The sequence below is a fragment of the Palaemon carinicauda genome, chromosome 4 (assembly GCF_036898095.1).
Source record: "Palaemon carinicauda isolate YSFRI2023 chromosome 4, ASM3689809v2, whole genome shotgun sequence".
NCBI classification, from domain to species: domain Eukaryota; kingdom Metazoa; phylum Arthropoda; class Malacostraca; order Decapoda; family Palaemonidae; genus Palaemon; species Palaemon carinicauda.
In genome coordinates this window covers 38,908,006-38,923,005 of record NC_090728.1, presented here as the reverse complement: position 1 = coordinate 38,923,005, position 15,000 = coordinate 38,908,006, and the positions used below count along the sequence as shown (strand labels likewise).

General features: G+C 33.1%; 1 protein-coding gene across 1 annotated transcript in view; it reads left to right on the top strand.

The window, feature by feature from the left end:
- The window catches only part of LOC137639378 (uncharacterized), a 24,680-nt gene extending 12,177 nt beyond the window's left edge, over positions 1–12,503 (top strand). The window contains exons 2-3 of the mRNA XM_068371654.1: positions 10,442–10,614; positions 12,358–12,503. Coding sequence (XP_068227755.1) covers positions 10,442–10,614; positions 12,358–12,503 — 319 coding nt within the window. The remainder of the gene's footprint in view (positions 1–10,441; positions 10,615–12,357) is intronic.
- Positions 12,504–15,000: the final 2,497 nt, after the last annotated feature.

Genomic DNA, 15,000 nt, shown 5'->3' with positions numbered 1-15,000 from the left:
CGAAGAATTTTAAGGAAAATTTCTATATAACTTTTTCTACCTAGCAGTAATATTTGGATTTTTATTGAACGATTGCATTTTCAGTATCTTGCAGGAAAGTGGTTCATTACGATTTCTATATTTTGTAACGAGTGAAATTGTCAATGTGTCCGGTTTCAATCAGCTTCATTTTTAAGAAAGTGTGAAATATTGTAGGATATTTGAAAGTACGGTGTGTAGAACTAAAGTATGTGGCTTGGTAATTTAAAGCACTTGAGTCGTGAGATATTTGCATACGGAATATTAGCAATGAAACACCATTATACAAAACTAATGTATGCGACCCGTCAAAAATGACGGCTAAATATTTAGATAGATATAACCACATACGCACGCAGAATCAACCTTTTACAGCCCTTCCCCCTTTCCCAACTACACCACGGCTGTTTCGACCTCTATCCTCCGGGTATGATAACTCCCTCTCCCCCCTACCCGAGGGACAGAGGGAGATCGAGTAGACATACGTTTGGCATTGCGGATTGGCGTGACAAGAAAAAAAAAGAAATATATTTATATATATATATGTGTGTGTGTGATATATATATATATATATATATATATATATATATATATATATATATATATATATATATATATATATATATATATATATATATATATAAATTGTGTATGTGTGTGTAGGGGAAATTATCCTCTGTTGAGAACTATGAAGTAATTTTATAAATTTAGTATAAAATCACTAATAGTGAGTTAATATAAAAAAGGTCGTATGTAATGAAAACTCTTTTAAATCCAAAACACTTTTTACTTCAAAATATATAATTAAGTTTTATCATTTTCAATCCATTTGGCAATTACAGTACAATTGTCTGTTACAACATTATTTCTTACTTCCAAGAAAATATTAGTTTGCATGCTTATATAAGTACAAGTTTACAGACTTTCCTTCTGTAAAGTACGTCGAAACAGAATTTTGTTTTTGAGGTGCTAGTTCATTAAAATAGAGTATTCTTATTCATTGGTCGACGTGAAAACCGGAATAAGTTTGGAAATTCCTCTGAAATTGTCCAGAGTGTTTCCTATTCCTGGGAATCGTTGTGTATTGCACAGCTTCGCGTGTTAAGTGACGAGTCAACACCTCTGGCTCTGTCACGATAAAGAAAATACTTTATATAATTCTTGAATTAATTCAGGCCTTTTATTCAAGCATAAAGGACCGGTGCTGTCGTATGATAATGAGTATTTTTACCAGTTTTAAATAATGAGATACGCAAGAAATTACATTTTTTTAAAATGAAACACACGCACAGGCACTCGCGCCTGCGCGCGCGCGCACACACACACACACATATATATATATATATATATATATATATATATATATATATATCTATATATCTATCTATATATATATATATATATATATATATATATATATATATATATATATATATATATGTATATATAATTTTATATATATGTATGTATGTATGTATATGATAAAAAATAAGGCTAAGGTTTTTCTCGCTAGGAGATAAAGAATGCGACTGCCCTTGCTGTTCTTAGACTTCAACTTCAAAATCATGGGTAATCCTCCCTGCCAGAATTCATCCACGGTTTTTTTTTCGTCTTTTTGTAGCTTCACAGAAGGCTCTATGAACCTGTGCGTTAAATCCACCACACCCGATACACACACACACCCTCGTTCCAAAATGTTTCTTTTATGGTCTTAAAAGTTTGGAAAATACCAAGTGGTAATTCCTACGTGTTCAGTACGGATGTTATTTTAAGTACGCATGAGTTTATCATGATGCTGCTTATTCTGATATTTATGTTATTCATTTGTAAACACATCCCAAATTTGTATTTTCAGTCTTAATTTTAGGCCCGTTTCGAAGTTGATTTTAGCAACATATCTAATGAAGACAATAAAGAAAAGATAGTTCCAACTCCCCTATCCAGTTGTTGTATATTTCGTTTTAGGCATATCCTTTAGTTTTAGTTTCTTCATAAAATCAAATATCGTGCAATTTTTTGTCATTGGAAGGCTGTCGTTTTGATATTTGCCAACCTTTCCCTGAGTTTTTGTTTAGAATACTTTTTATTACGTAAAGAGAGTTCTATATTGCAATTATATCTAACATAGTTCAATCAAGGTTACAATTAGTCATCAAAAAGGTTTTGTTAATCCCCTATTTGTAATCAACAGGAGATACATTCAAATGAAAGGAAAGAATTTTTTGAAGTGGTCTTTCAATCTTTTAGCTCAAATAAGTAACTTGTTTAAAAGTTTTTGTGAGATAAGACGTATTATATTAGTTCTTGGTTGGAGATGGAAATATCACTGATGTGTAATAAAACAGTAAAAGATGATTTACTGGGCAAAATTTTCTTTTTTAAGTTTATGAAAGTTATATGAAAAGCACTTGTAGACAATACCCCAAAGGTGATTAATTTTTTCCCTCAATTTATTAGACCTAAATATTTTTGGTGTCAATATTTTGAAAGGTTTTCGATTATTTTTGGTTATTTTACGTATCAGAAATTAAATGCTCTAGCTTAGTTCTTTAGGTGTACGACTTTAATATTTTTAAGAATAATAATAACCAGACTCGAATTGGCAACAGAGTTGTAGAATATTTAAATGATACAGATGGCTTATAAATATATCCTTTTGCATAACTGAGGAGAGTTTACACTTTTATAAAATATCACTTAGTGCAATAAATCGTTATCCAGTAGGTTTTACTTTATACATTTTATTTAATACAAAGTGAAATTAATTGGTATCAAGCAAGGTTTTTTTTTTTACATATACTTTACATATTTTATAGTTTAAATCTTACTTCTCAATCTTCACTCACCGGTACTAAATCTGAAAAAATCTCATTTGACAATTGGGTGCTACTTTCGGACAAGAGCACAGGTCTATATTATAACATTGGTTTCAATCAACTAATTAATAGACTTCTGAAGTAATAGAAACCTATGCTAAATACTGAGAAATCTTAATAATACAGTACTCAATGAAATACAAAAGACGTTTGGATGATGCTTTTGGACAAGAGCACTGGTTTATATTAAACAATTGGTCTCGATTAACACATTATTACTTAACAACTCTCTAACAGCAGGTTACCTAAAAGTATTAAGCGCCTTACAAACGAGGGATAAATACTGGGCGGCCTCTTTAAATTAACCGCAATTCTCTCGCTTTGAAAGTGTTACCAAATCAAAGAGTTCAAGGCTGGCAGTATGCACTGGCAGGCAAACATGACTTGGAACAGACGCTGGGCAGAGGGCAAAGTGCTGTCAGTGATGTGCCAGGCAGCGTTGTGCCTAATCAGGCGTCTATCCAGTGCCTTAACAACGGGCATGAACACTTGATAGTTTGCTCGTGGTTTCCTCGTCTTTGACGTCATCGACACCCGTGATCGGCACCTCTTCCACAAAATTGGTAACAGTGTCTGCCCGCCATGCATTTGTCCTTCGTGTAGAAGTGACTAGGCTTTATGAGTGACAAAAACATCGAGTGACAAAAACATTGATTATAAAGGTTATTCAACACTTAGCTATCATCAACAATTCAATTTAAAGAATTACTACACCTAAATATTTACAGTAACAGACCACGTAACACAAACTTCAATCTATAGATACTAAGCATTTTAAAATTTTACTAGAATTAAGATTAGAGATAACAGAAAAGAAATAACCGAGGATTTCCATTTTCATTCCTAAGTTTGTGTATAACTGTGTCATGTAATCTTTTAAAAATTCTTTCTCGTTGAGGATTTTTGTAATAGAATTTTACGGTTTCATATTATAGGAGGTAACTAAAATTATTCCAATTCCTTCATAAGTGTCTAGAAGAAACCACTATTAACTGAGAAGAAACATAACTTCGGAAGTGACTCATTTCATATGTTGTCACTTTCAATCTAAATGTCACGTCAACATTTCTAGAATATTGTAGCTCGAATTTCCCTGCCTTAATTTTGTACGTCTTCACAAGAGAGCACAAAGCATTAGATTTTTTATGCGTTGCATTAAATTCATCAGAATTCACGATTCATTTACGTTACTGACATTTATATAAGTGAACGATTACATAACAGGACTTTTAAGTAAATAAAAAAATTAATACTGTTACCACTCGTAACATCGTAATGATCTTAAGCTCTTGACATATCCATAATAATCCTTCCTTCGAGAGATTCTTTTTATCAAAACAAAGCCCTCTGTATGTACTTTAGACAATTCAAGTTTTTTGTGAAATGTGTAAATATTTGTCCCACACATTGGTCGCAAATAGTAGCCTTTTGAGTGCTTTGCCTCCAAAGAAATAGGACCGAGTTCGATTCCAGTGAAGCAAAATGTTTTGAAACTATGGGACCTCATTTTATGAAATGTTTCCTTCCACAGTTTGCCCAAAGTGTAATTCATGTACCTGGGTGTTAATTGACAGAGGTGGGACAGCTGTGGAAAATACATATGGTGATTAGTGCAACTGTTGAGGCTTCAACATCTTCTACTCCTTATGTAATAATTTTCCCATATGTTTCAGTTCATTTGCTTTTGTAATATGATTTTTGAATTGTAAAAAGACTACTGTATATGGGAATTCTCTTCATATATCTCCCCTATACAATAAAGAGCAAGAGTCTGGCTATATATATATATATATATATATATATATATATATATTATATATTTATATATATATGTATATGTATATATATATATATATTATATATATTCATATATATATATGTATATATATATTATATATATACATATATATATATATATGTATATATATATATATATATTATATATATACATATATATATATATATATATATATATATATATATATTTATATTTATATTTGTCTGCTATATTGATGCATAAATCTTTTTATTACCAATTTTGACTACTTAGCTTGTAGTCTCAGGGTCCTGGAGGCTAATAAGACATTAGGACACATCTTCACTTTGTATGTTTGTGGCTAGAATGTTCGGGGAAAAGGACTCTTGAAGGGTTTCTACTACTACTTCTGCTGTGATTGATTACGGTAGAGCTAATTATGAAATATGATACGTCCCCTAATGACTTTGGAGAGAAAAGGAGAATAGATAAGGGTTCTAGGTTGAAGTATTTGCTAATTAGTAACCCCTTTCTAGTTTTTTCCCTATAAGTCAGATGAAGCACATGTAACAAGTGGGATTCTCAGAATAAAGTGAGTCTCCGTCTGCGATAATCAAGAATTTTTATTGATTATTTAAGTAGTACAAAGAATTCTATTTTTCTTTGGTTTCTGCTTTATATAGAGTTTTGTTTTGAATTTTTTTTTTTCTGGAAGCTCTTGGCAGATGACATTTATACCCTTTATGTATGTTTGATAAATATACAATAGAGGTAATATAGAAATTCTTACATTTTTAAGAATTATTTTGATATTAAGACTATGATTTGGAATAAGAAATATTACTTTATTAATTATCTAAAGTCGCATATTAGTCCTTAGGAAGTAATCGAGGAATATTTAATTATTAAACGTATGGAATTTATTTCCATATACTATTTTTATAATCCTAAATGATATGATAGTTCTCCAACTGAAAGATTGAAAAGTAACAAATGCTGTTATATAATTTTAAATGATGCTTTCAATTGATACATTTGGTGTTTCTATTTTGAGTGATTGTTATTTTAAATGATATTGCCACATCATTGGCCTTTCGATTCTCCTTCTATTGTTTAAATGTTTTGAAGTCTTGCAGTCATGTTGAGTGAGGTTATGTTATTTAGTTATTTCGAGTTTTAGATGTGTCTGAGCCGTTGGAATACCAATTTTTCAAATAAAAAATACATATTATTAAAGGGTAATTATTTACTATGAATCTTATAGAAATTTATTACGCTTGTAAAAAATATACAAGGCTCTGATTTACATAATTTTCATATTTTTTTGTTAATAATTTTTTCTTTATTTTTATAATTCCACTTTTTTTTTTAGTTCTAAATAAAAATCAACCATTTCGACCCTTATTTAAGTTGCCATCTTTACATTTTGGTTTTGCAATGTAATTTAGGCATTACGAATCAGTTTTATGAATTATGTCCTGAGCACATTTTATTTACCTTGGTCGTATGTCATTACGTAATTTTCCGCTTTTTCATATATCATATCCCATTAACTTCCCTAAGTATTACTGTTCTTCCTGTATATTATGTGTATCATTTTCTTTCATTCATGTTCTTTATATATAAGACAGCTTTCATTATCATTTTCCTCCTACCATGGCATTTGTATTACTTGCAATTAACACAATTCGCCTAAAGGATACATCAAAACCACTGTGTAAACTACGTAATCACGAGACTGGACTGCTGCATCAGTCTCTGTAATGGTGTGTCGAATTATATACTGAAAGCGCTGCAGGGCATTAATCAACAAAGCAGCCTAATTAATATCAAATAAATCCTTTTGGGGTCAGTGGAAAATGTACCCAAACACAAAGGCTATATAGGTAATTATCTTTCAAACTGAGTATAAAAGTTAATACATTATTTTAGACTGCTAATCACGAATATGGATGAACAATTGCAGTATATTGCAATTTACTTTAATACATTGTTTCAATCAATGCAAATATCAATAAATGTTAACAGAAGGTCGCGTATTCCTTAATCACTTGCCTCTGTGCTTTTGTTAACGGTCACCTCACGAAATTACTTACGTGACTCTTGATTTCTCATGTGACCTAATAAGTTTTGCGTGAAGGCTCTTGCAACGTAGTTCCCATAATGCTACAGTCTCTAGATGATGCACAAAGTATATGTATGCATGTATATATATATATATATATATATATATATATATATATATATATATATATATATATATATATATATATATACTGTATATATAAATAATTTTATTTTAAGTGAAAAAGTTGACTTAGTTTAAAATATAACTGTTGAACAAGTTAAAGTCAGACGACTATTGAAAGGTGAGATGTAAAATTTGCCTACATCTAGGGAAAGACAGACAATCTCGGGTAATAAGGGAAAATTCTGATGAGTTTAATTTAGCAATACAAAATAGGTACTCCCAGGTACACGAAAAGCAATTAAAGAAGAAATGAACAGTAATTCAACAAAATAGGAATAGAGATAGGAAGAAAAGTTCCTAAACGAGATCAAGGAAAGCTATCAGCAAACACAATAAACCTAATGAAGAAACAATTGGAAATGAGGGTAAAGTTCGAGAGAGATAGAATAGAATTGGCAGAACTAACCAAAAGAATAAACTAAGTAAAAACTCAAGAGAATTGTAAATACACATTTATATATATATATATATATATATATATATATATATATATATATATATATATATATATATATATATATATTATATATATACATATATATACATATACATATATATTATATATATATATATGTATATGTATTTATGTGTATGTACATACATACATACACACACACTAGTGTATGAGACACGTCAAATATGGCTAAATATTTTGGAAGATATGGACACGCGCCCACTTGCACACTTGGGCACACACATGCTCAACCCTTCCCACTCCCTTCCCCTTTCATAACTACCTCTCGGGATACCCCCTATCAAGAGGATATGGCTACTCCCTCTCCCCCTATGCGAGGGATGGGGAGAGACAAGAGTAGTCATACGGATGGCAGTGTTGCTCACCGTGACAGGGCCTAACAGGATATATATATATATATATATATATATATATATATATATATATATATATATGCATATATATAATAATAATAATAATAATAATAATAATAATAATAATAATAATAATAATAAATTTTTTTACTTAGATGTGTGTGAAATACCCTGTCCAACTCGCTTAACATATTTATTATTGTGTAACAAGTAATGCAACATATCAAGGTAGATTATGCGCGTAATGCATCGAAGACTAAAGCATTCATTGCAGACCCTTGTAATCATTACCATTTCATCATCTTGGATGCTGCCCTAAGCAAAGTGATTATGTTTACTTATAATAATATTCAGGCAAGTGAATATTGTTCGTCTGATGTAAGGACTGAAATCCTGTCATGTATATGGCCTACTGAAACGAAATCACCCATTTTACGAATGGGGTTAATTACGAGAAATTGAAATTAGAAAATACTAATTTAAGGTTACGATCAAAGTCAGAAGCTTTTATTGCAGGTGCCAGAAAACTTTAAATCAATCAATCAATCAATTTTATTGCAGGTTTAGATAATTGGTTGTCTTTTCAGTCACTGAAAGACATTCCACATAACCCCGAATGATATCATTCTATTAAAAGAGTAGTTTCTGGAAATGGATAGCTGAGTGTATTGATATTTCAGCATTAATGTTAACACCGAAGTCCATGTAAAGCAACAACTATCTTCAGTCGGAGGATAAATCAAACCGTTTTCAAATTTTTAAATCTATTGTCAATTTCTTTTAATGAGACGCATTTGCACCGACTCGCAGCGGTCACCTTTTAGCTCGGAAAAGTTTCCTGATCGCCGATTGGTTAGAATTATCTTGTCCAACCAATCAGTGATCAGGAAACTTTTCCGAGCTAAAAGGGCGCCGCTTCGAGTCTGTGCAAATGCGTCTCATTAAAAGAAATTTACTATAGTTATTTATTTCGAGTTGCACTTGAAATTCTACACCTTTATGAAGAATTCGTCCTTATCGTCAGGTGAGTAAAAGTTTAATTTTCTACTAGACCTTTTCACTAATTTATCAATATTGTTTGTTATGGTTAAGTTGCCTATCTATTATTCACAATCCAGTTAGTTCTGACAATAAAAATTATGGAGTTCCATAACTGATCTCGAGTTTAGATTCTTTGAGCAACTGGCTAGCGTTATCTTATGTATAACATTAAAGGATTTTCTCGATATAGAGGTGATAATGACTCACTCGTCTAGCCTTTGGCATTTTACCTGATTGTTGTTGTATATAAATTAACCCGACATAAAATTAATTTTGTAGCCGGAATCCCGACTTTGTGTTTACGTTAGGTGAATTAACGGTGAAAATAAAAGTTTACAAACGTAGACAGGGGCGAGAGGTGTGGAATGATCATTAGTATTTTAAACGCATTCTTAAAAGAATACTGATGGACACTGTATTGGCTAAAGAAATAAATGTATTGTTCACGTGATTTCTGGTCTTGTCCCATTGCTATTTAGATTACATTGTTTGCACATAATTAATTTTACATAGAAATATGATATTACATCAAGTTTACTTATCCCATCTTATGGTTAAAGATCCATGGTCAATTGTTCTGTTAAATTAAATTACGCTGAAGGTAATACATCAAACCAACATCGGAGGATTAGGCCCAGTCACACATATGCGATCTAATTCCATCGCCTGGAATCTGATGCTCCACTATGTCTGGAACGTTGTTTTGATGAATACCATACACTTCGAAATTTGTAAAACTGCTAGGAAGTGATGAAATTATAGTTTGTTGTATTTCTGAATAAAAGTAAAGTAAATTTTTTTTTTTCAAATAATTGTATTTAAAATTTCCATTTTATATGAGTAATTCCTTTAATAAATTCTTGGCTTCAGTGAAAAGAAATTGCGGAGTTTGTAATAAAAAGGGTGGAGTAAAGGGCTTATAAGGGGAGGCATGGAGGGTCACCAAAATAATAATAATAATAATAATAATAATAATAATAATAATAATAATAAAATATCGCAAGGATTATCTCCCCGGTCATTTGGGGGATACCCCCATAATGAAAAATAAGGATTTTTGACCATGAAGAGTGTTAAGTGAGCTTTTTAAATGCCTTCACCTGTCTTTTGGGACCATTTTCCATTGAGCAATCCAATAAAAAGAGTTACCCGAGGGAGTACACTTTGTTTACATAATCTAACCCCTTACTGGTTAACCCATAATGGAATTATAGTATAAATAGGGTATTATTCTTCTTCTTCTTCTTTTTTTTTTTTTTTTTTTTTTTTTTTTTGCTGACCTTACAGGTAACCTCCAATGTATGTTGAATTTACGCTGTCTCATTGCTATCACCTGCAATGTTTGATAATACAGAGACACGTACTTTTGAATGGGAGGTTATGAGAGCTATACAGTATGTGGTTTTCTATGTCAACTAAAAGCGATAAAAAGTTATTTCGTTGTAGGAATAACAGATTATCCTTTCCTGGGCTCATGATTCTTTCTCATTCATCTATTAAATTAGTCACTTCAGTTTCAAACCCAGTGAAGAAAAAAATCAGAACTACTATACTAGGAAAGTAGGAGTTCTTAACTTTTAGCCTACTCCGTCTGCACCCGAACGCTTGATTAATTTACTTCTATGATTCACTCACTAGAAACTCAAATTTTTTCCATTCTTTTGGTTTTAGATTATATTTTGACACTAGCTCGTTAATCACACCATGGTGTGCTTTCAAAGAAAACACTACTTGTCTTAGTATGTCTTGTAGTTCGTCCTTCATTGTCACACTATGGATGGCGAATGTAAGCACCATTAGTAACGAGTGCTCGGTTCTCCTAGCCCCCAACTCAAGAACTGCCCGTTAGAGTAACTCAAATTGTCTTCTGCTTTTCTCGATGAATTTTATAACATTCTTAAGCTCATTGGCTCTACTAATCTCTTCAAGAGGTAACCATTAAGTCCTTTTTGCTCATATATCCACTACTTCCACATCCTGGAATAAGGTGATGATCTGCACATGATCCACCAACACTGACTTTCACCATGGCTTCAATTTCAAACTCTGGGCTATTCCCATGTCTTACGGGAATCGGCCTGAGCCTAGCAACCAGGTTTCACACGAGGAGTACTTTCTTCAACATGTCTGCCCAACTGTTCAATACATTTGACTTACCCTTTGCTATACATCAGTGTTAGGGTGAATGTATTTTATAAAATCTGTACTTACTCACATTATACTCAACACATTATTCACACACAAGAAAATCACTATACCAGAACTGCATCGAAATTATTAGTGTCTTTGGTAAAAAAAAGAAATGAGGACAAACAGAAAAATGCTCTTCCTCATCAATACCTTAAATGCCATACTTGCCAGAGTGTACTTATTCTTTAGAAAATCAGATTCTCGGGTATAACGTGTATATGTGCCTGGTGCTGTTTAAACACTGTACCAGTAACAATATTTTGTATGACTACCTTGGTAAGTTTCATCTCTGTTTGGATTTGGACCCGAATATGCTGGCTCCAACTTGTATCCTTGGCTGTAGTCTCTTACACTAAATATGATCTCTCACATTTTCCTTGGTGTTTTTCGTTAGCCCTTGCTAAAAAGCTTTCAGTGATGTTCATTACTCTCTCTAGCTAGTTTATAAGATGCACTAGTTACTGCTCTAGGATATAATTTGTATGGCATTCATCATGACTGTATATTGTAATACGGGATCTTGTCCATACACTATAATTAAGACATATCCTTTACTGATGCATTATATTCAATATTTAAGCAAACTCGGCAGTGGGAAGTATTTCAGACCATTGACTTGGGTCAAATGCCACAAAGAAGTGTAGAATTCGCACTACTTTCTATTATGAAATTCCATCTACTAGCCCTGAAAATATTTATTTTTTAACATGTGCATTACTATTTGCATTACAGCATTGATAATTTTTTTGCCATTATCGCTTATTGATATTTTCTCAGCATAACTTAGCAAAGAAGCAGCAAAATGTTCGTGCAATGGAATTTCCTGATTTGTCATATTGTACGTATTGGTATATCTGGTAGATGCATCCATACAAGAATGTCCACTTATACACTTGAAAACTTGATAGGCATCACAAGCCATTTTCTAGATTCCTCTACTGTAGTTCGGTGTTTCTGAAAGTTACAGGCATGGCACATCATTATACAGGTCTTTTTTCACTTTTGCATTCCTACACAAAACAATGACTTCCATGCACATCTTACCTTTTTTTCAATCCAAAGTGCTCTCCGTATGAGCTTATATGATCACTATAGATGGCTTGATTAAATAAAGAGAAAGGGAAGGCCAGTTTTTTCCTGTTCTTTTCATGCTTGTGAAGCAAAACTTACTGGTTGCTCTATACCCTCACAGTAACACTCTGATATTACGCCACCAATAGTTATGCTACGGACCTCTTTTATTGCGAAGAAGGGGTGGTCACATCTAAGATATGTGAGTAACTCGTAGTATAGTGGTCATTCCTATGTAACGTCCAGGGCATACTGGAATAGGGCATAGGTAGGAATAAACCTGAGGCAGTCCATTGTGGTTTATTTCTACCTATGCCCTGTTCCAGGATGCCTTGGAATGAACACTATGCGACTTCCCAAGAAACTGTCCTGCCATATCCAGCAAAGGGCAATAAGAGCTCTTGCCCTTCAAGTGCACAACCACATCATCAAATGTGAGGAGACCTTCAAGAGGTCATCGGCTCGACATTAGACGGCTTAGGATCCTTGAAGTTTCTCCTCATACAGCGAGAAAAGCCATCCCTCAAAACGACCCAAAAGATGTACCAGCTCCCCTCCTGCCGTAGGAACCACCTCACAAAAATAACTACTGAACACGACATTCCGTACCTAGATCACTCTGATCAGCGGCCAAGTCGCTCGCTCAACACCGATTCCAGCCCAGCGAGCGCTTCCGCCAATCAAAACCCAGCTGTCACAGAACAAGATGGTGACTTGACACCTGCAAATGAGTGGATTTACAACCTGGCTGAGAATCGGCTTCTCCTGGGGAGCATCTCAGCTAATGAGAATTCACAGCCTCAGTTACGCCATCACTTGCTCTACCCACGGCGCCGGAGGCAGCCAATATAAATCCGCCACCTCTACCCACAACCCAGCATTGCCATTTAAAAAGGACGCTGCCTGCCTCACTTCACTCATTCCACTACACACTGAGGGAGAGAGGTGATCCTCTCGATTTGCATCGCTGATAATTGTTTTTTACCTAAATTGTGAACTTTGTATGAGGTACTCAACTTAGACTTATCTTGAATTTGACTTCCCAATCATGAAAAATGACGTTTGTTTAATTACTGGCAGAATGCAGTAATACAAAAAATATCCTAGCTATTGAGAAGGTACAGGAAAATTAATGCTACTTAGGTAGCCATTGTTTTCAACCAAACATGCCTTAGAGAGGGTCTAATGCCAAAATATTATTATTATTATTATTATTATTATTATTATTATTAAAGTCTTTAATTACACGATTAACCAAATTGGGGAACCAGATCTACCGTGATGTATCCATACATTTCATACAAAGAAATCAAAAGACATGATATATCACAAAAGATTTGTATGGGTATAAGCTTTTCCTTCCCCCAGCTATGTCCTAATTAGTTAATGAAGTTTAATGAAAATACTATTTACTCGCTGTTAAACTTCGCTCATTACAGGATTTTCCCTCCTTGCAGTTTCCCATTATTTGTAATTTCCCTTAACTGACCAATTACTCCCGGCAGTCCAATTACTGGTTACCATCAAAGATCCCACTTCAAAGGCTAAGCAGTTTGAACCTTGTGTGGCACTGCCTCTTTGGAAAGTAATTAGGGTTATTAAGGGGCAAAAAAATATTGTAATTTCATTTTAAGTTCCAAAACCTTATAAAATCAGACTAATATTTTTGAAAGGTTGACTGTGCTTTATATGGTTGTTAGTCCTTTTGCTCCTTATGGTGTGTTGCAGTTTACTACAAAAATTAAATTTTTCATTTAGTTGATTTTCCAATCTATTTCATCTCCCTATTCCTTCTTTTCTGTAAGATCAATGGTTTTATTAGTCTGTTTAAAAACAGAAAATATCTTCTCGCGCTGTGACCACACGCCACACAATCTCCATTAAATTTTGCTAGTTAAATGAAATCGTTCTTGTTGCAACTGAAGCATTTTTCCGGATCTAACTGAATTGCAACATAAGTATCTTGTTAGTAATTTTTTTTCAAGCGGAGATTAAAGTGTTGGTGCGTAGTTAATTAATTGGTGGTTATTGCAGGAAGAGGAAATCAGTTTATTTCAATGGATACTTGACACTTGTTACACAACTATGCGTAACTTTATAATGGAATCCCAAGTAATGTTATGTTTATGTTTTGCCGTTAATTTCTTTGTTTAATATTAGTATGGGCATGATTTTTTGGATGTTTTTAAAGTTATCTTTACCTAATTTTGGATGACAGCGTTATTTATGATGAATTATAAAAGCATAACTAAAAAATACTTTCATAGAACACAGTAAAAAATTTCATTTAACAACAAGGATTGTATCGTGGGACATATTTATAAATTTTCATGGTCTTAGGAGGTAAACGTTAAAAATTTAAGCTTTAAGAATTAGACATTCCTTTTCAAATCATCTTTGACACTTGGATATTTCCTGTCAGTATCATAAGGGTGAGGTAATATCTGGAGCAGTAGCCTACTCAATTTTATTTCAGACTTATATGACTGTCTTCTGAAATTCTATAAGGTATTTCACCTTTTCAACAATGTACACAGTTACTTAGCAATTGCATGTTCTCAGTTAAAGGTAAACATAACGCCATGGTGTCACAGTTATCTACTTAGGAGCTCTGTACTCTTCAAAAATCTGAAATCTAAATATTTGAAGATTTGGAAGGTCTTGCTGAGTTGTAATATACAAATCTCAATACTTTAATTCTATAAATGCACATCACTCAGGCCTGGACTTTTGGACTTTAATGGATCCTCCCTCTCGTATAGAAAGGCAACCCAGACTCCACCAACAGCCTTAAGGCCTTTATGAAATTGATATGGGTTTAATGTAAATCTCTCAACTAAATCAGTAGAGGAGGGTTAATATCCATACTCGTGGTCAGCTGATCACTGTACCTCTTAGCACCGTCCAGGACTCTTTCTTTCTTGGCGGCGTTCCTCTCCGATTTTGTAAACCTATTTGCGTGACTGATG